Here is a 22,972-nt window from a genome sequence, read left to right as displayed (position 1 = left end):
ATATATTTATTGCATCGTCATAGCCACCATAGATTATGCAACATATTGTTTATTCATTTTTTGCCCTCTAATAACATAAGTGCCCTGTGTTAGAACAACAATTAGGGAGTATCATCCACTGCAGGGCTATCCCCTTAACCAATATATTAAATTTTTTATATGCTATATATTTTTTTTTAAATTCCTTTATCATTTCCCTTATGATTATATATACACTCTTGTGTCTCTCCATAAGAGACTTATATATCCACATGTTTACAAGCATGCACTTTTGTACATGCATATACAGGTAAAACTCGAAAAATTAGAATATTGTGCAAAAGTTCATTTATTTCAGTAATGCAACTTAAAAGGTGAAACTAATATATGAGATAGACTCATTACATGCAAAGCAAGATAGTTCAAGCCATGATTTGTCATAATTGTGATGATTATGGCTTACAGCTCACGAAAACCCCAATTCCACAATCTCAAAAAATTAGATTATTACCGTACATGCAATCAACAAAACACGTATTGTACATAGAACAATATTGGACCTCCTGAAAAGTATAAGCATGCAGATGTACTCAGTACTTGGTTTGGGCCCCTTTTGCAGCAATTACTGCCTCAATGAGGCGTGGCATGGAAGCTATCAGCCTGTGGCACTGCTGAGGTGTTATGGAATACCGGGATGCTTCAATAGCGGCCTTCAGCTCTTCTGCATTGTTCGGTCTCATGTCTCTCATCTTTCTCTTGGCAATGCCCCATAGATTTTCTATGGGGTTCAGGCCAGGCGAGTTTGCTGGCCAATCAAGCACAGTAATCCCACGGTCATTGAACCAGGCTTTGGTGCTTTTGGCAGTGTGGGCAGGTGCCAAGTCCTGCTGGAAAATGAAGTCGGCATCCCCATAAAGCTCATCTGCGGAAGGAAGCATGAAGTGCTCCAAAATCTCCTGGTAGAAGGCTGTGTTGACCCTGGTCTTAATGAAGCACAGTGGACCAACACCAGCAGATGACATGGCTCCCCAAATCAACACAGACTGTGGAAACTTCACACTGGACTTCAAGCATCTTGCAGTGTGTGCCTCTCCATTCTTCCTCCATACTCTAGGTCCTTGGTTTCAAAATGAGATGCAAAAGTTGCTCTCATCAGAAAAGAGGACTTTGGACCACTGAGCAACAGACCAGGTCTGTTTTTCTTTAGCCCAGGTAAGACGCTTCTGATGCTGTTTGTTGTTCAGGAGAGGCTTGACAAGAGGAATACGACATTTGAAGCCCACGTACAGGATCCGTCTGTGTGGTGACTCTTGATGCACTGACTCCAGCCTCAGTCCACTCCTTGTGAAAGTCCCCAACACTTTTGAATGGCCTTTTCCTGACAATCCTCTCCAGGCTGTGGTCATCCCTGCTGCTTTTACACCTTTTTTCTTCCACACTTTTCCTTCCACATAACTTTCTATTAATGTGCTTTGATACAGCACTTTGGGAACATCCAACTTCTTTTGCAATTACCTTTTGAGGCTTTCCCTCCTTATGGAGGGTGTCAATGATGGTTTTCTGCACAACTGTCAGGTCAGCAGTTTTTCCCATGATTGTGATTCCTACTGAATCAGACCGAGAGATCATTTAAAGGCTCAGGAACCCTTTGCAGGTGTTATGGCTTAATTAGCTGATTAGAGTTTGGACAATTTGAGCCTAGAATATTGCACCTTTTCACAATATTCTAATTTTCTGAGATTGTGGATTTGGGGTTTTTATGAGCTGTAAGCCATAATCATCACAATTATGACAAATCATGGCTTGAACTATCTTTCTTTGCATGTAATGAATCTATCTCATATATTAGTTTCACCTTTTAAGTTGCATTACTGAAATAAATGAACCTTTGCACGATATTCTAATTTTTTGAGTTGTATGTCCTTTCTTCCTTATTTCTCCTAATCCTATGTTTTAAACAGTACTCCTAATTGTCCCATACTGCCCTTGTTACCAACATTTACTTTCTGTACATTGCGCTGATCCTATGTTTTTAATTTTATTTTTATTCCTATGTCTCTTAATTTCTCACCTTTTTATATATACATTTTTGTCTGTCAGTGCTAAATTAGTATCTCCCTGATACCGACAGCATCCCGCTACTCTGTCACAGATCCTTCCTGTGTTTCTCAGCCCCCTGCCCTGTCCATCAGCCTCTGTCACTCTACATAAGGCTCTCCCACTCCTTTAATATTGAAAAACTTAAATGAAAAATAGAGACACTTATGAAGGAATATATAGATAAAGTAGAAACATTTAAAGAGTATCCAGAGTTTACTAAATATATGAATGGAGGTGAGCGCATAGCAATAATATAATTCGGAGCGACTCACACAAGGAATACAGATATCGTTTGGATCACATATATAAATTTGGACTGTCACTATTTATTTATTTATTAATTTATTTATCAGATTGTTTTACTGAGTAATTTAATTTAATTTTCATTTTTTGTCTCAATCATTTTAGATTAAGCACATGATTAATCACACAAAGTTGGAGATTTACGGTTGTATATTTATGTTTATGGTATTAATTTTTGGAGCACAACATTTAAGTTTTTCAATATTTATGGTTTAATAACACATGATTATGAGGATGTGTATTTATGTCAGCGAACCACACTAACAAGAATACAGCAATTTATTCACTTTTTTAGTGGCTCACAAGTACAATTTATATATTTATCTCCCACTCCTTTGCTCCTCCTTGCCTGATGAAAGAGCACGCCAGCTGATATTGGTCCCACGCATGCTCAAAAACGCATCACACACCAATGATGTCAGACGCCCAACGTGACCAACCCCAGACATTTTGGAGACTCAGCCAGGCTTCACCACCTATGCTTTACCTGATACAACACCACCTGCTGAAAGCCAAGGCTATCTCCTCTCTGGATCAGTCACCTTACATCTGGCTACAGACGGTGTACATCATCTCCCTATGAGCCTGTTTTTAATATCTAAGATCATCCAAAATGGAGTACAAGAAAAAATGTTTAAGTTGAAAATAAATAGATATAGAAAACCTTTTTCTTCAAACCACTTAGTCCCCTTCCTTAAGTACAAAATAACGTAAATAAATTCAGAATAGTCCACCACAAGTCCACACTATTATTAAGTCTTCAAGCGTTGAAAAATGTCCCATTCATCACTTCAAATCCAAGAAACCTCAAACGAAATAAACTAAATTTAGTGCATTAACTTTTAACAACAATCAAATATTGTGATACCATGCAAGAAAACACTCGTGAGGAGAAAGAGAAAGAAAAAAAATTATATTTAAATAAATCACTACTTTTGGTGAATCTCACATGTAAAATTTCTATAAATAAATAAGGTGAATACACCTACACAGCCCACTCATGGGGTGAAATCCACAGCAAATGACTAAGCTTGTGATATTTCTGCAAAAAGTGCCAACACTCTAGCAAATAAATACACAGCAAATGCTCAAATTGTGAGTATATATACTAATCCACAATCCAAATAAGTGCCACCACTCTGGTAGGGTTAAATACTATTACCCTCTTTCAGCTCAGATAGGCAAATCAAATACTCCGGGGTGAAACAGCTTTCCCCTTGCGGATAACTCAATCCATTGTTCCCCGATTCTCATAGGGCAAGGAAGAGCAAGATTCAGTGGGGTGTACAAGTAATAAAACAAATTTATTGCTGCTTACATTCAAAGAAACGAACGTCCAGCCTGTTCCAGCATAGACATAGCTAAAACCAACAACAAAGATGGCCGCGCTGCTCCTTCCGGTTTCGCGTCTGACGTCACGACCCTGACACGTTTCATCACTACGTGACATCAGACGCAAAACCGGAAGGAGCAGCATCCTCATCGAGTAAGAGATGGCTCCTGATGCACAAAACGACAGCTCATTCACATTGTATGGGCCAGAGAACCAGTGTGAATGAGCATTTCATTTTTTAAATTATTTCTTACAATTTTAAAAATAATTTTTTGAATTTTAAAAAAATATTTTTCACAATGTACTATTTTTTAACATTTTTAATCTGTTTTTTACATTTTCTTTTCAATTCTAGTGGGGGTGGGGCTTTGGTGAGATATCAGGGGTCTAAACCGACCCCCGACATTTCAACTTTGAGAGAGAGAAAGGAATAGAGGACACTGATTATTCCATCCCTTTCTCAACAGCTTCAGCTACACTGACAAAGGCTCTTGTTCATTCATAAACTGAAACATAGTAAACACAGTTTACTATGCTCAGTTATCAATGGACACAGGAGTGATCTGTGCTGACCCCTTCCTCTGCTGTCTATCCTGACACATGCCCTGTACCCACAGCAGCTGTCGGGAGAGGGAAGAGTTGGGGGGCTAGCACCATGACAGGGGGCACACAGGGGGAATCAGAAGCAGGAAGAACAGGGAGGGGGATCTGTGTGGAGGAAGCAATTACAGGAACAATGCCCTGTGTCTGTGTCTCTCCCTGCAGTAGCTGAAAGCTGTTGGGAGAGAAACCGTCTTTCTGTAACTGCTGTTTGGGCCCCCTGCGTGCCTGGGTCCCTTACAGGAGGACAGGAGGTCCCCCCTATCAGCGGTCCTGCAGGGCTTAGAACTACCTTCTCTTTAGTATCAAAATGCATTTTTTTTATGTTCAGGCCATAAGTAATCTTCTCGCAAATTGCCTATTTTCCTATGAGTACAATGCAGCCATGTCCTTTTTATTGCTCTCTCTGTACAGCATGTGCATTTTTGTTGATGGATTATTTGACTGCATCCCAAACGTTTGTCCACTCTTGACAGAAGGAATTTTCAACAAAGTAGTGCTCTGTCCTCGCTACGTATATGTTTCCCTGTGTATAACTCGACATGTAGCTAAACCCTCCTATTCTGCAATAAACCAGATTGAATGTAATCTTGAACCTTTAATAAAAAAACAGAATGGGTGAAACTATGGAAAAAAAACAGATAAGAAGTACATACAATCAATGTATGAAACATATATTGTAAATCACAGTGAAATACTGTAAGTAGGCTGCAGATGGCAAGAAGTCCATGCGTACCAGTGATGCTGCCTGTAGGGGATGTAAGTTTAGTTCATGATTAGATATCCAGCACTAACCTGCTCTAATTATAATACCCCACCAAGTCACTTTAACCGTCCTTCCCCTGAAGTACATACATAAATCAATGAATCATTAAGCACACTTGGTAACAGAAAACTCAATATTCATGTATAAAGTCCCAAAATAAGTCCCAAAAATCTATATTAGTGTATAAAGTCCCAAAATAAGAGTCCAAAAAATCAAAATCCAAATAAATCCCAAGGAGATTATCTCTAAGTCAATACTTTCCTAAATCTTCGTATCTTCAAACCGCCTTTTTTGGTGTACTCCAAAAATAAATCTTCATATACCTCAAAGAAAAAAACTCGACATAGTGCTTTATCCAAATAATATCAAAAATATAATAAAAGTGCCACACGTGTTACATGCAAAAACACTCCCGTGCCACAGCAACCGTGAGAACAAATACCTCTGCCTTAAATGTTATTCACTGCACACAAATAACAGAAGTGCATAATTACCCTCAAGGTAGTAACACAAGCCATAGATGAGATTAATTCCAACCTTTTTCCTTCAGCCTTTCCAACCACTTCCCACAGACCTCATAAACAGACCAGGGATCAGTGTATATAATAATCAATCACAGTACTTTATTATAGCAACTTACATTAAAATAAGAAGAGATCAGCTTCCACACACAAAGCGATAGATTCCACAATCGAGCCTCTCCTCAGTGGTGTTAAAATATTCTCAGCATACCACTTCAGAGAAGGAATATATCATTGGTGATAAGTTCCCCACTACCCATACAGCTGTATGGAGGATTCCAGGGCATACACAGCCGCGTGTTCCAGGAACAAAAATGGCCGCCACAGCACTTCCGGAAGAGCGTCAGAACGTCACCACGTCACGTGCCCCGGACGCGTTTCGTCACATCCGGACTTTGTCAACAGGGATTGTTGACAAAGTCCGGATGTGACGAAACGCGTCCGGGGCACGTGACGTGGTGACGTTCTGACGCTCTTCCGGAAGTGCTGTGGCGGCCATTTTTGTTCCTGGAACACGCGGCTGTGTATGCCCTGGAATCCTCCATACAGGTGTATGGGTAGTGGGGAACTTATCACCAATGATATATTCCTTCTCTGAAGTGGTATGCTGAGGATATTTTAACACCACTGAGGAGAGGCTCGATTGTGGAATCTATCACTTTGTGTGTGGAAGCTGATCTCTTCTTATTTTAATGTAAGTTGCTATAATAAAGTACTGTGATTATTTATTATATACACTGATCCCTGGTCTGTTTATGAGGTCTGTGGGAAGTGGTTGGAAAGGCTGAAGGAAAAAGGTTGGAATTAATCTCATCTATGGCTTGTGTTACTACCTTGAGGGTAATTATGCACTTCTGTTATTTGTGTGCAGTGAATAACATTTAAGGCAGAGGTATTTGTTCTCACGGTTGCTGTGGCACGGGAGTGTTTTTGCATGTAACACGTGTGGCACTTTTATTATATTTTTGATATTATTTGGATAAAGCACTATGTCGAGTTTTTTTCTTTGAGGTATATGAAGATTTATTTTTGGAGTACACCAAAAAAGGCGGTTTGAAGATTCGAAGATTTAAGAAAGTATTGACTTAGCGATAATCTCCTTGGGATTTATTTGGATTTTGATTTTTTGGACTCTTATTTTGGGACTTTATACACTAATATAGATTTTTGGGACTTATTTTGGGACTTTATACATGAATATTGAGTTTTCTGTTACCAAGTGTGCTTAATGATTGATTGATTTAAGTTTAGTTCATGGCATGTGCTGCAGATAATGGTACCTGGTTTTCTCTCCTTCAGTTTTTAAGATAGCGACGGAGCTCCCATGATGCACCTGTTTCTTTTTTTAAGGATGATGGGAATTTTTGGAATTTTATTATGGCTAAACAGTTTCTGGTTTCTGCAAACAGTAAATTTATTCCAGGCTCCATCTAGTGGCCAAATGTAATATTACAGGGAGAAAATCTTGAATTTCCCTGCTGAAGGCAGAACAGACTGTTTCTTTCAGTACCTTGACCTCCCACGTCGGCTCAGGTTTTGAGACCTGGTAGTAACAAAGTTGATTCCAGCACTGATTATGCTAATAATATGGGAGCAAGTTTATATTGTACAGAAACCATGAAGTTGGTATTGCTTTATACTCACAGAATACTTGTAGTCCTAAAGCTTGTGGTCATAAAGCAGTGGTACACCAACACTCTGGTCTTGTCCAACTTTACTTAGGATGTTATCCATTACAGTCCTACAAGCCCCTCCAACTCCTCAGTGTATCCACCAGTTTGAAATACTTTCCTATTACCCCACTACAGTGATCTTTACAGTGAGGCCCTATGTGATGGAGCATAGGGCAAAGGAGCAAAGCCAATACAGTATGTATACAAACCAGAGAGTCAGAGATGTCCTAGCAGAAGCTGTTTCACTTTATGAAAGTACACAGTCCCAGTCCAGCATTCCGTAACATTATGGAATAGCAGAGAAACAAGTGGGATCTCCCAATTAGTATAGAGAAGGACAGGTATTGATAGACCTTGGGCAGCAGACATGTAGACAGGCAGAGATTCAAGCAACATGATAGTTCCAGAGGGGTGTGCACCATGTATCCTAGCACGTCTGGCTGCAGCACAGATCTGTTTTACAACATTGTTCAAATGAAGTCTCTCTTCTCTGGATCCCAGCTTGGAATTGTATAGCTCTTTCTAGAGCACTGTCTGCTTCCTATGCTTGTCATACAAACATGTAAAATGGTTCATTAAGTCCATTTTATTACTTTTTTGTATTGTCCAGGTGATACGAAATGACAAAGGCAGGTGGGAGAGATTGATTTAATCAGACTTTATTTAATCACTCAGGGTAACACTCACAGTTCAGTTCAGTAAAGAGATGAAGTGGGTAAAGAGTCACCAATAGCTTTTGTCCCTACTCTTCTGGAAACTTTCCCTGCCGCTATCACTTTCCCTGACAGACGGGTGCTCTTTCCTTATGCTAGCCAGTTTGCAAATGTGTGCCAAAACCTGGGGGCAGGGACTTTTAAAGATTATGCTGAACAAAGATGGCCACCACGGGTCACTTGGATGCAGCATAGCCAACCACCTCCAGGAACCAGGAAACCATAGAGAAACCAGGGTTCTCCTGACTGTCTCTCCAGACTATGATAACACTCCGGTCCAACACAACCTACAGTGGAGAAAGCAGACTGCACCTGCCTACACTACGCACCCCCCCCCCTTGACAGATGTTGTCCTCCACATTGCAACAGAGTAAGAACAACAACAGGAGTAAAAGTGCATTAAGAGCATGGTTAAGGCAGAACAATAAAAAGAGTTCAAACTACATATTCAGAAAATCTTGCAGGAAGTTGCCCACAGTTGGACCTCAAAGGATGACAACCCTCTTGTAATGACTTGAGGGCTACAGGTGGCAAGAGGCCATACAAGACTTCTATTCCCCCCTCAAGCAGGCCCAAGGTAGGATCGTTAGACAAGTCAATACAGTGACTTGTTACTGGTTTGGGTTGCCCTGATCACTAGAGCTGTCATACTCAAAGTTATTGGAAGCCAGAGACTCAAGTATGAGGGGCAATTGGTGGAGTCAAATGCCTCCCAGTCATCAGCAGGCTTCTTGGAGAAGTCACCATTTAGTACACAAGCAGTCGCTTTTCCACTGGTCGGGCCCCTCAGAGACCAGGTTGTAGACAGGAGTAGATGGGAAAGGCTTCCCCAACACTTGGTACAGGGTGCGCTCCCATTTGGGCTCCAGATTGTTTCCTCTGGTGCATTTGGTATTCTTTAACAACATCTGGTCCCATGGTCGCAGTGGTAGTTATTCCAGGGCAGAGTCAGGTACCATCTCCTTGTGGTTGTCCAAGACTAGCTGCTTGGCCCTTTGCATGCTCCTAAACCCAAGAACTGGGTGTCTAGGCAGTAGGTGCTCTGGGATCCACAGGTCTCGGTAACTTGGCCCCAAAAGCATGCCTGGCAGCGTGCAGTTGAACTGCTCACAGGCTCCATCCTGCACTTGGGCCTGGACAGCTCACAGACCCGGTAGGCTCCCACCCGTATATACCCATAGGGGTTTGGTGGAGTCTGCATAGGCCAGCAACAGGGCAGAGGTCAGTTTCTGTTTTAGCATGTTAAAGGCCTGTTGCTGGGGGTCATGCCAATGGGACTGGATAAAATATGGGGGTCCACTCCTCTTCTGTGTGCTTTTCCCACTCAGCAACTGGGTAAGTGGGGCAGCTATTTGGGCGAACTTCGGGATAAGCCACTGGTAGTACCCCACTAGTCCTAAGAAGGAACTTAACTCAGTTTTTGGAGGGTGTCAGTCCTGGACAGCTTGTACTTTGGCTGGGTTTGGAGACACCCCTCCAGCCTCAGTAACGTGCCCCAAATACTGTATCTTTTGCCTCACCATATGGCACTTGCTGGGTTTGAGCTTTAATCCATATTGTGCCAACTGGGAGAACATCCGGTCCAGATGTTTTAAGGGGTCTTCGGATGTCTTGGAGAAAATGAAGATATTATCAAGGTAAACTAACAGTCTTGAAATTAAAGTCTGACAGACATCTGTCCATTAAGCTCTGGAAGTAGCTCGGGACATTGTCCAGACTGAAGGGCATATGATTAAACTCAAAAATTCCCAAGGATGTGATAAAGGCAGATGTTTCCCAGTCTTGGTCCCAAACCAGGACTTGCCAGTAGTGGCTAGCTAGATTCAGAGTGGAGAAAAACCTGGCTTGTCTATAGGTCATTAAGGATTCTTCTACCTGAAGCAGTGGGTAGGCATCCCTGTGGGTGCATGCAGTTTATGATAGTCCACACAGAACCATCTTTCTTTTGCACCAGGACTACATGAGCAGCCCAGGCACTGTAGCTTTCCCAGATAACTCCACTCTAACATATTGCGGCGCAAATCCCTGACCTCTTGGCACAGTGCTGGGGGAATGTGGTGGTACCACTCTTGAATAGGCAGTGTATTCCCTGTGTGGATTGGGTGGTCAATGCCTTCAGTGAACCCATAAATTTCTGAACTGGTAGCAAATATTAACAGGTGTTTTTCCAGCAGCTGATGGAGAAGTCTCTGCTGTATTAGTGAGAAGTTTTTGAAAGGAAATTCCAGTGTTCCAGCAGTGACTTGTATTGGGCCTCATCCCATGGCATTGTGGCTGCCTGTAGAGGGGAACATATTGCTTCTATCCCTGGTTTGGCCTGGTTTGAGATTCAGTGACAAGGTACCGCATAGAGATCAGCCAGGGTGGCGTGTCTGGGTAGTGAGATCTGTGTTTTTCCCAGGTTGATGAGATGCACTAGGACTCTTCCCTGGTGGATCCAGGGCAAGGTACAGCCCACCAGCCACTAACCTGGTACTATATGATCCTTGTGGGGTTTGACCATAACAGTGGCTTTTTGTGGACCCCAACAGGGAGAAACCAGACTTCCTCTTGTACAGGTGCAAAAAGTAATGTTTGCTTAGGGGTGTGCAGTCCACTCCTACTTATTCCAGTTATTTCTTATTTGCCTAATGCTGGGCCTTGTAGGGTAGCACTCAGAGCCACACCGCTTGCAGGCCACAGCCCTGGACCCACTTGCCAGAGTGTTCATATTTAGCCAGCAGGTGGGGTAAGTCTATGTCTTTCAAAACGTTCATGCCCAACACAACAGGCACTGCTGGGTTAACTGGGCCATCACTACTCCCAACCGTTCCAGCACCTAGTGCTCTATTTGAATCCTCACCCAGGTGATGTCTTCAACCTGCAACTCCAGCAGGGGTCCAGTTGTTCCTGTGCCACAAATCTTTGTACATAAAAGTCATACTCTATGACAGTGACCTCTGACCCGGTGTCAGTCAGACATGGGACTTCTTGTCCGTTGACTAGGGTGGATACCACTGGGATCGGTACAACAGGGGTGAAGGTGCTAAGGGCTCCTCCTTGAGGTACACAGGTTTATATCTCTTGGTTACTGCTACCATTGCATCTGCCTTTTTTGTTGTTCATGAGTAACCACATCCTTCACAGCATTATGGAGGGAGGTGGAAGGGTGCTATTTAACTATCTCTTGTAGGACTCTCTGGACTGAGCCAGCCTTCATGCCGGCTATGAACTGGTCTTTCCCTATATGGTCAGATTCAGTGATGTGAGCGCAGTCACGCACATCCTACTTTTTCAGGCACCTCCAGAGGTTCTGCATGGTAATCGTGTAATGAGTGAGGCTCTTGTCCTGCTGTTTCCTGACAAGGAGTCTTCACCTCAGCTCTGGAAGTGGTATCTTTTTCCTAAATAGGCCCTCTTATATGACACAATCTGCTCTGCAGTAACCCACTCCTCCTCCAGCAGCGCCATTACCACTTGCAGGCATTATTTGAGGTCTTCTCAAAAGCCAGTCTCACCACTTGCCTCCGTGACCCTCTCCCCTCGCAACTCCTCCGCCATCCTGCACTCCCTCACCCACATCTTCAATCTCTCCCTCTCTACTGGCACATTCCCCTCCCCCCTAAAGCTCGCCCACATCACCCCCATACTCAAAAAACCCTCCCTGGACCCCACTGACCTGAACAACCTCAGACCCATCTCACTGCTGCCATTCACTTCCAAGCTTCTTGAGCACTTAGTTTACAATCGCCTAAGCGCCCACCTCACCAACAACAACCTCCTCGATCCCCTACAATCTGGCTTCCGCCCCCAACATTCCACCGAAACCGCCCTACTCAAAATCACTAACGACCTGCTATCCGCCAAAGCTAATGGATACTACTCTGTCCTCTTACTCCTCAACCTCTCTGCGGCCTTCAACACAGTTGACCACCTCCTCCTCCTTAACAAATTACACTCCCTTGGCATCAGAGACTCCGCTCTCTCCTGGCTCTCCTCCTATCTATCCCAACGCTCCTTCAGCGTTACCTATAACGCTGCCACCTCCCCCTCTCTGTTGGGGTCCCCCAAGGCTATGTCCTAGGGCCCCTTCTCTTCTCCATCTGTCAGGGCTCCGGGTATGACCAGAGGTATGTGAACTGATGCAGGGAAACGCAGGCTTCAGATATGTTATAAACAATATAATTTATTAAGACTAACAATACAAAACGCAGTGCAATACTAAAACATAAACAAAGTGCAAACGAACCAAACCAAGCTACCCACAGATAACAATACATACAATGCAAGCGTAGTCAGGCAGGCCGGGTCAATAACAATCGGGCAGGTAGGAACAGGAGGAGCAGGCAGAGAGTAGTCAGGTCACGAGCCGGGTACAGCAACTAACGGGCAGGTAGGTACAGGGGGTCAGGCAGAGAATGGTCGGGGTCACAAGCCAGGGATCAAACAGGAGAAGTCAGCAGAGGTCAGGATCAGGCAGGGTCGGCAACGAGTCAGTCAGGCAGGAACAGGAACAGGAATGCAGGTAACAAGATACAGGGGCCCATAGAAAAACACCCACCAAGGCCCAGACTGCAGGTCTGGCCATCCCTTAAATACACCTCCGTAATCAGCTTCAGGTGTTAGGCTGACTGCAGGGTTGAGTCTCTGATTGCTGAGAGCACCCGCTGGCCAGCCCTGGTACTGCACCCACAAGGCAGGTGAGTCCCACCATTACTGGCAAGTCCATTCCTGACACCATCTACACCTCCTCCTTCGGCAAACTGATACACTCCCATGGCTTCAACTATCACCTCTACGCCGATGACACGCAAATTTACCTCTCCACCCCTCACCTCACCCCTTCATTCTCCGCCCGTATCACCCACCTACTGAACAACATATCGGACTGGATGTCGCTCCACTTCCTCAAACTGAACCTTTCCAAAACCGAGCTCCTAATTTTCCCCCTGCCCACCCCCCCCCCACCCTCTCCATCATGACCAAAAATGCTACCATCAGTCCCACCATGCAAGCCAAGGTCCTAGGTGTCATCCTAGACTCTAACCTGTCCTTCCAACCCCATGCCCAATCGCTGACTACCGCATGCAGGTTCCACCTCCACAACATCTCTAAAATACGCTTGTTCCTAACCCCAGACACTACTAAACAACTCGTTCACTCCCTTATTATCTCGCGCCTGGACTACTGCAACTCCCGTCTCACCAGCCTACCCCAAAACAAGCTATCCCTGCCCCAGTCTATCCTGATCTCAGCAGCCAGACTCATCCACCTTACCAACCGATCCACATCTGCCACCCCCCTCTGTCATTCCCTCCACTGGCTCCCGATTGCCCAACGCATCAAATTCAAACTACTAACACTGACATACAAAGCCATTCATAACGCTGCCCCAAACTACCTCACCGACCTGATACCCAAATACCACCCTACCCGTAATCTTCGCTCCTCGCAAGACCTCCTACTCTATAGCTCCCTGGTCTCCACCTCCCACGCCCGACTGCAGGACTTCTCCAGAGCTTCCCCCATCCTCTGGAACTCACTTCCCCAATCCATCAGATTGTCCCCTACCCTCCTCACCTTTAGGCGCATCCTGAAAGCCCATCTCTTCAGGGAAGCCTACCCCACCCTCACCTAACAGCTGATCCCCTCCACTCCTCACTCCATTCCATCCCCCACAGCCATCTCCTCCTGTATCACCATCCCCTCCCTCCTAGACTGTAAGCTCGAAAGGGCAGGGCCCTCTAACCCTCGTGTATTGTGTATTGTTTTGCTACTGTATTGTCTCATGTCTTGTCCCCCATTCTAATGTACAGCGCTGAGCAAACCCTTTGGTGCTATATAAATACTCTATTATAATAATAATAATAATTATCCTCAAAGCATTAACAGCCAGCTGCACAAGGACCTGGAACAGGCGCACGGCACTCACCAGTCTCTCCTCCGACTCGGCCAGGGGGATGTTTGAGCCATTGAACTTTTGTATTAAGGCCAAAGCTGATCCTAACGGAGCCATGCTGGAGCCCAGTCCTACTTCTGCACCTGCTGCAAGGAACATGTCCTACTGACTACGCCAAGTGTGGATAGGTGCAGCGCGGAGCAGAGACAGTAAATACACAAAGTCTGGTTGCAGTTAAACTCAGAACCAGTATTACAGAGTATGTAAATTGTAAACAACCCCAACAGTTCAGTTCAAGGCAGAGATGCAGTGAGTAAAGATGCATCAGTGGCGTCTGTCTTCAGAGGGCAGAGTGCAGCCTGGTGGGTGCGGTCCCAAAGGGGAAGCTTCTGTACAGGATTGAGAGTCCCTAGTCTGTCTCTACTCTTCTGGAACCTTTCCTTGCTGCTTTCACTTTCCCTGACAGATGGGTGCTCTTTCTTATACTAGCCACTTCACAAAGGCACACCAAAACCTGGGGGCAGGGACTCTCCTGACCTAAGATAGCCACCAGAGGTCACCTTGATGCAGCTTAGCCAACCACCTCCAAGAACCAGGAAACCATAGAGAGACCAAGTTTCTCCTGACTTCCTCTCCAGGCTGTGATATTGCTCCCAACGAGCACCACCTACAGTAGAGAAAACAGACTGAACCTGCCTACACATTTGATTAGGTTTGATTGAATGGTTTTGTCTGGCTTGTTATTGGAATGCCCCTCTGACACCCTCACTGACACCGCACAGCCATTGCTTATAAATAGTCCCCACCAGGCTGTGTGTCCACTGCACGTGCATGCTGCTGGTACCAGTCATTCCTATGGATGGGGCAAACTCATAAAAGGTACAGACCTTCATAAGAAAAATCTAGACATGAACATCTAATTGTTTTTGTTTTTGACTATTCCGCTGTATCAGAGGAAAGCAAATCAATGATAAGGGAACACTCGTGTATTGTTTTATAAAATGAAAAGGTCAGGGACAAGGTGCAACAGTTACCAATAATCTCCTTCCAAAGGAGCTGCAATATAGAGAATATAGTTACTATAAGAGAACATATAAACCTAAAAAAAGCTGAGGTTCAAGGTAATTGAAGGGTCAGTAATTGCATTATCTGAAACTTCCTTGTTGCCATGACATGACTGGGGTAATGAAGAGTATAATCCATTTTCTTGTTTTTGTTTTTTTATAAAGAACATTGTGGAAAACCAGGCCAGAAGGAAGGAGCCAAGCTACAAGGTAACTGGAATGCTGAAACATATTCACCTGGCACTGTTGCAACATTTACCTGTATCCATGGAGATGGACCTATTAAGATGGCCTGCATTGAAGGTTCATGGGTAGACATTTCTAGAGGACAGTGCAAAGGTAAGTTGTTAATTGTCATTAATTTAAATTATATAACAATGTAGAATATTATAAACTAGCACATAATTAAATACTATAAATTTGTAACAAAGTAAAATATTTCTGTTTTTCAAATGCACCATGTAGACAGTCACAGATACTATTTTTCTTCAGTATGTTGTTGTATTAACTTATATTAGATAAAAGTAATAGTCCACACAGGATAACAACTATTAGTTCATTTGTTTACCCTGCTTTCTTCATCCTGTTACATACTTGGCAGAGGATTAATAATCACTCTTCTAGTACCTCCGGGCATCCTCTGCTCTTAACCACTTCAATGTTGAGCACTCCCCCCCCCCCCCCCCTACAGCCAGCACTTTCACCCCCTTCCTTCCATATTTCAGCTCTGTCACATTTTGAATGACAATTGTGCGGTCATGCAACACTGTACACAATAAAAAATTTTATCATTTTGTTTACACAAATAAAACTTTCTTTAGGTGGTATTTAATCACCACTGAGTTTTTTTTTATTTTTTGCTAAATTATTATATTATTATTATACAGTATTTATATAGAGCCAACAGTTTGCTTAGCGCTGTACATTACAATGGGAGACAGTACACGAGACAGTACAGTAACAATACAATTCGATACACGAGGGGTTCGAGGGCCCTGCTCCTTGGAGCTTACAATCTAGGAGGGAGGGGACAGTAGTACAGGAGGAAATAGCTGTGGGGGATGGAGTGGTAGGAAGAGTGAAGGAGATCAGCAATTAGCTGATGGCGGGGTAGGCTTCCCTGAAGAGATGGGTTTTCAGGGTGCGCCTAAAGGAGAGGAGGGGAGGTGATAGTCTGATGGATTGGGGTAGGGAGTTCCAGAGGATGGGGGAAGCCCTGGAAAAGTCCTGGAGATGGGCATGGGAGGAGGAGACCAGGGAACTAGAGAGTAGGAGGTCTTGCGAGGAGTGGAGAGTACGGTTTGGGTGGTATTTGGATATCAGGTCAGTGATGTAGTTTGGGGCAGTGTTATGAACAGCTTTGAACGTCAATGTTAGCATTTTGAATTTTATCCGTTGGGCAATCGGAAGCCAGTGGAGGGATTGGCAGAGGGGGGTGGCGCATACGGAGCGGTTAGTAAGGTAGATGAGTCTGGCCGCAGTATTCAGGATAGACTGAAGCAGGGATAGCCTGTGGTGAGGTAAGCCGGTGAGGAGGGAGTTACAGTAGTCGAGTCGTGATATGATAAGGGAATGAGTTGCTTAGTAGTTTCCGGGTTAGGAACGGACGTATTTTGGAGATGTTGCGGAGGTGGAGTCTACATGAGTTTGTCAGTGATTGGAACTGGGGCTGGAAAGACAGATTGGAGTCTAGAATGATACCTAGTACTCTGGTTTGCGGGGTAGGACTAATGGTGGCATTGTTGGTCGTGATGGAGAAGTCAGGGGGGGGGGCGTGGGCTGGGGGGAAAACTAGGTGCTCAGTTTTGGAAAGATTGAGGAAGTGGAGTGACATCCAATCCGATATGTCACTTAGTAGGCTTGTGATACGGGTGGAGACTGAAGGGGTGAGGAGTAGAGAGATAGATTTGTGTGTCGTCAGCATAGAGATGGTAATTGAAGCTGTGGGAATTTATCAATTGACCAAGGGAGGAGGTGTAGATGGAGAAGAGAAAGGGCCCGAGGACAGAACCTTGAGGGATGCCAACAGAGAGGGGGAGTGAGGGGGAGGTGGCAACGTTATAGGTAACACTGAAGGAGCGCTGTGAAAGATAGGAAGAGAGCCAGGAGACAGCGGAGTCTCTGAGGCCAAGAGAGTGTAGTTTTTTGAGGAGGGGGTGGTCAACTGTGTTGAAAGCCGCAGAGAGGTCGAGGAGTAGGAGCACTGAATAGTGGCCATTAGCTTTGACGGTTAGCAGGTCGTTGGTGAGTTTGAGTAGGGCAGTTTCGGTGGAGTGTAGGGGACGGAAGCCAGACTGTAGGGGATCAAAGAGGTTGTTGTCGGTGAGGTGGGAACTCAGGCGATTATAGACTAAATGCTAAATAAATAAAAAGGCCAAAAATTTAAAAGAAATGCATTTTTTCTTAATTTCTATTATAAATAAAAGACTGCAAATAAGTAATTTTTCTTAATCAATTTAGGCCAAAATGAATTCTTCTACATTTCTTTGCTAAAAATTACCCAAATAAGTGTATATTATTTAGTCTGTAGGAAAGTTCACAAACTATGGGATATAGTTTGTGATATGGGATATATGAGAAAATCGATCAACCCTGATGTTGTCATGTACTTGATAGGAGACTGAAATGATGAGGTTGGCCTCACATGTATCTCCAGCCCAGGACCCACTTTAAGTGGGACAGAGGCTACCGAGGTACAGGAGGAACAAGAGTGCCAGCAGATGTTGACAAAAGAACTTGCAGCTGGAGATATGGTTCTGAAGAGACCAGTGGACCATCAGTTCAGAAATGGTAGCTACAGTATGCTGTGGAATCCAGCCCAAGGCCAGAGGGGCACTACACTTGCACTGCAGGTTCAGGATGAGTGGCGTGTCAGAGCTCCCAGCAGACTTGAAACATAAACACTCAATGGTGTGCAGAGCTTGTACAGCAGACAGCCAGGCAGGCACTAGAGCAGGGCAGGAAGTCGGGATCAAAAACAGGAGCCTGATCACAGGCGGACAGCGAGGTACCGAATCATGAGCAGAACCAAAAACAAGAACAGAGCCGGGTCAGGAATTTAGCGACAAGTCAGGAGCAGAATATGAAGTCAGATCATGAAGAGAACTATACTACTGCCACCTTAGTATAGTGTCTCCATAAATGCAGGATCAGCCCCATTCATTGCCAGCACTATCGTTTGGCCCCTCTGCTGTTTTTCACAGAAGATTTGTATCAATTAATTGTGGACCAAAGCAATATATATGCACAACAGTACATCCCGCCCACCGAAATTCAGCTCTTGCCAGACAGTTCGCATGGAACCTATCACGGTTTCCGAATGTAAAACTTTTTTGGGCCCTTAACATGGGTATTACAAAAAACAATGAATTGCGGTCATATTGGTCCACAGATCTGATTCATCATATGCCCATGTTCTCTGCTGTTACATACTGTATACACCTGAAAAGGAACAGCAATGTACTGGTACGTTGCTGGACTTCAAGTGATTATACCAGGATGATGCCGCTACAGGCATCATCCTGGTATCATTTATTTCAGCTGGCAGTAGGCTTTCATGTAAAAGCAATCCTAGCTGCTAATTAACCACTGAATCGCTTGATGTACCCCCCCCCCCCCCAACACACACACACTGCTTTCTAGGGCTCCCATGTCCCACCGAGGGAACCCGAGAGTGCAGCCAGAGATTCTGCCGGCTGACTATATAGCTGGTTGGACAGAGCAGAACATCGCTTGGCGAACTTTCCTGAAACTTGACCTTGCTTACCCTGATGATCCTTGGTGCCTTAATCTCAACTTAGCAGAACAGCGGGGTATTGCTCTTAAATGTCCTCCTTTTTTGTTTTTCACTTTTTTCCCCCTTAAGTTCTGGCTCCTCCCATCTTATGCTACCCCTGCATCTACCTGCTGTGTGCATGTCATCAAGACATTGTGTATACCCCAACCTGTTTTTGGTCCTGAGAGAATCTTTTGGCCTCCTGTCTGTGTTTCCAGATTTCATTATCACGGCTCTGTTAGCCTATTTGCTGGTGGTAATATCAGCTTCCTCCCTTGATTTGTTCATGGTTCACCTGAGATGCCTATATATAGTGGAATGTATATTACTGGGTCTGTCACTCCCACTCCTTTCTGGCTGTCCACCTGGGCTGCCCTGGCCCACATGATCCTGGTTTCTGTTTGCAATGGTTTTTTACCCTGCATCTTTTTTACCTATTGCCTCTCTGCTCTCTGACCCCCTCGGGGGGTGGTATACCTGTCTACAACTGAGATATACTTATTTTCTCCATGTGCATTATGTCTGTCTCCCTTATAGAATTGCTGTTTTTATCCTGGAATGTAAGGGGCCTAGGGGATAAAACCAAATGGGGGGCTGTTTTCCATGTGCTTAAACATTTAAAACCGTCTGTAGTATGTCTGCAGGAAACCCATTTGAAACCTGACACTGCATGCACACTCCGCTCCTGTTTATTTCCCGTACAATAACATTCTTTCCTTTCCACGTTTTCTAGAGGTGTGTGTATCCTTATCTCTAACTCTGTTCAATTTGGGAATGTACAGGAGTGGATTGATGCAGAGGGCAGGTATATTTTCCTGCTGTGCACTTTGAACGGGTTTCGCTGCATTGTGGCCGCGATATATATCCCTCCGCACTACTCTTCAGAGGTCATTAAACGCCTAGCTCAATTTATGGCAAACCACCCTGATGCTCCTTTATTGGCGTTGGGTGATTATAACAATTGCTTTCTCCCTACTTTGGATAAATTGCCCTTGGGCGGCAGGGGTAGACAATTATCCCCATTTTCCAATCTGCTGGCGGAGCTGGGCCTCCGGGATGTGTGGCAGATGAAGTATCCAACTGCAAAATGTTATTCTTGTTACTCTGCTATTCATGATGGGCTTTCAAATATAGATCTGGGCCTTGGGAACTCAATGATCCTGCCATATGTGATTGATGCTGCGTATGAACCCTGAGCTCTATCTGACCATGTCCCTTTATGGGTTAAACTGCATGTGAGCTACACACACTCTCGCCCACTGTAGAAGGTTAACCCATTTTGGTTGACACTGTTCCCGGAGTCTGATTTGATACCGGGGGAGTAGTCAGACTTTCTGCAGCGGAATGAGGGCCTGTCCCCATGAGGACTAGTTTAGGATGCGATGAAGGCCTTCCTGAGGGGTCTGATTACCCAGGAGATTTCAGTGGTTAAGCGTAGATCTAAGGAGAGGCAGGAGAAGGTACGTCTAGATGTTCAACAGAGAGAAGCTCAGATGATCCTAGACCCAAGCCCCCGTAACTGTACCTCCTGGAAGGAAGCCCAGAAAATTTATGAATCAGTGCTTGCTCAAACGGCTGATAACAAGAGGTATTTTTTGTAACAAACATATTTTGGGGAAGGTGAGAGTATGGAACACCTTCTTGCTTTTGTGGCTAAATCGCAACAAGAGGAATCCACTATAGACAAGATCGAGGATGTTGATGGGAAGATCTGCACAAGCCATGAGGACATACTGAGAGTTTTCCACCACTTTTTATATGCTTCTAAAATTGTAGCTACCCATTTTGAGCTTGCATAGTCTTTAGACGCCTGCCCTTTTCCTGTTTTGTCAGAGGCTGACCAGAGAAAATTAGATCCGACAATTACCATTAAGGAACTATCCGAAGCTTTACTGAGCACTCCCAGAATAATATTCGTAGACTTTTTTTGAACTTGCTAATTCCAGTAGACAACCCCAGGGGGGGGGGGCAATTTTATCTTCAGATGTTGCTAAGGCATTTGACAGTGTGGAATGGCCATATTTGTGGGAAGTACTTTCTAGATTCGGTATTGGACCCAAGTTTATTAGTCGGGTATGCATTCTCTATGTGGCCCCTAGTGCCTGCATCCAGGTCAACGAGGATATGTCTGATTCATGCAGGCTGCAGAGGGGGATGAAGCATGGCTGTCCTCTTTCGCTTCTTCTGTCCGCCTTGGTATTACAACCTCTGGCGTTATTGGTGCGACAATCTCCGGACATTATAGGTTTTAATAGGAGTGCTCTCATGGAAAAGATATCACTTTATGCAGATGATATACTGTTGTATTTGGGTGATACCTCTACATCCTTAGATTCTCTTATGTCCTTATTGGTCATTTTGGTGGCTTTTCCGGATTTAAAATCAATTGGCATAAATCAGTGCTGATGCCCGTGGATCCTGTGGACCTCCCCCTCCCGGCCTATGCGCAGCAAATACAAGTAGTGTGTACATTTAAGTACTTGGGGGTGGTGGTCTCTCCTGATCCAAGACAGTATATATCTCTCAATTTTATACCTCCATCAGCATAAATTCAAATGTATCAGCTGGTGAAGACTTCCCCTATCGGAGGTGGGCAGGGTCAATTTAATTAAAATGATTTGGGCCCCACAACTTTTCTATATTTTCCATAACTCTCCTGTATGGATTCCTAAAAAATGTTTTCATCATATAGAAACCCAGTTTAGGAGTCTCATCTGGAAAAAACAGACAGCTAGGATAAAATTGTCAATGTTACAATATGGCAAGGATTCAGGGGGGCTGGCGATTCCTGAGCCTCGATTATATTTTTTGGGCGGCCCAATTGCAGCATCTTGTTGGTTGGGATTTATCTAATACTACTGATCCTATTATGAGTTTGATTTCCCTTCCTGATCCCACCATATTGGCTCTCTCTCAACTTGAGATGGCTTTGCCTGTACTTCCATCCACGGCTCCAACCACTGATCTTTTGAGGCGCGTGTGGAGTGCGGTAAAGGCATCTTTTCATGTTACTGGGTTTCTCTCCAGCACCCCCTTATGGAAGAATAAGCAAAATTTAGACTTAGCTAAGCTAGAGGGTTTTCATGAATGGAGGGAACGAGGCTTGACATTTATATCTCAGGTGTATTCAGGGTAGACCCTAAAGTCCTTTTCGCAATTGCAAACGGAATTTACATTTACCCATAAGCAATTTTACCAATATTTTCAGCTACACCATGCGGTGCAGACCCAGTCTTTACTCTCCAATCTCACACTGGCAGACTCAATTTTCTCAGGCAACCCAAGAAGGGCATGATTTCTCGGGTCTACTCCCAGTTGTTGACCACGGTACAGAATCAAGCTAGCCTCCGGGGTAGGGTGCAGTGGACCCAGGATATTGGAGAGCTTGCTGGAGATGCCTGGGATGCTGCCCTGGAGTCTGTGCTGGTGATTTCTCTCTCCCTCTCCCATAAATTGTCTCAATTGTTTATTCTCCATTGGGCATATAGGACTTCTGTGCAATTGTACCGGTGGGGTAGGTGGGATTCACCTGACTGCCCGAGGTGTAGGACCCAGCACTGGAATTTCATTCACATGCTCTGGCGTTTCTCAAAGCTACATAGATATTGGAGTGAGGTTCTCCAGCTTATTTCCCTAATATCACAATATACTGTTCCCCAGGATCCTTTATAATGTCTTCTGGGGGCTCTGGATCAAGAACTGCTCCAACCCGGTGTGTGTATTATGATATCTAGACTTTTATATCTGGCTAAGAAGTTAATTGCACAGTACTGGTTAACGTCGGCCCCGCCAACTAGTAAGCAATGGATAGATTATGTTAACTCGCTACTCCCACGGGAAAAGCTCACATCTAGGGTCAATTATATATTCAGGTTTGTAACAGGAAACATAAGAATTAGAAATGAGGATGTCCTAGAAACACAATGCATAGAGTAACCATTTCACAGATAGCACTCTTTCTTAAATTCACACACATTTGTCACTTTCTGAATGTCAAAATTGTTTGTAGTGTACACTTCAACTATTATTGTTTGATTATTTATTTATTATTATGCTATTAAATGTACAGAAGGTATATGTAAGCAACAAATAGGATGGCTCAATAATTACCACTCTTGTAAAACTCTTGTTGGAACAAACATATCCCAACTCAATCCTTATTGATGTACATATCTTAAGAGCCCTTTCCATAAACACAGTGTGCTTGAAAGTTGTATATTCATGTGGAGTGAGGCAGAAAGGGTTGGGGGAATGGGGGAAGTTCTGT

The 22,972-nt window shown here is 44.2% G+C and overlaps 1 protein-coding gene across 1 annotated transcript in view; it reads left to right on the top strand.

The window, feature by feature from the left end:
- The window catches only part of LOC149455903 (complement factor H-like), a 746,405-nt gene that overhangs the window by 91,174 nt on the left and 632,259 nt on the right, over positions 1 to 22,972 (top strand). The window contains exon 2 of the mRNA XM_089685749.1: positions 15,096 to 15,269. Within this exon, the coding sequence (XP_089541875.1) occupies positions 15,096 to 15,269 (174 nt within the window). The remainder of the gene's footprint in view (positions 1 to 15,095; positions 15,270 to 22,972) is intronic.

The sequence above is a fragment of the Staurois parvus genome, unplaced genomic scaffold, assembly GCF_062004578.1.
Source record: "Staurois parvus isolate SC_StPar_1 unplaced genomic scaffold, SC_StPar_1.0 ptg000384l, whole genome shotgun sequence".
NCBI lineage: Eukaryota > Metazoa > Chordata > Amphibia > Anura > Ranidae > Staurois > Staurois parvus.
Note: the sequence above shows the minus strand (reverse complement) of the source record. Positions and strands in the feature narration are given on the sequence as shown.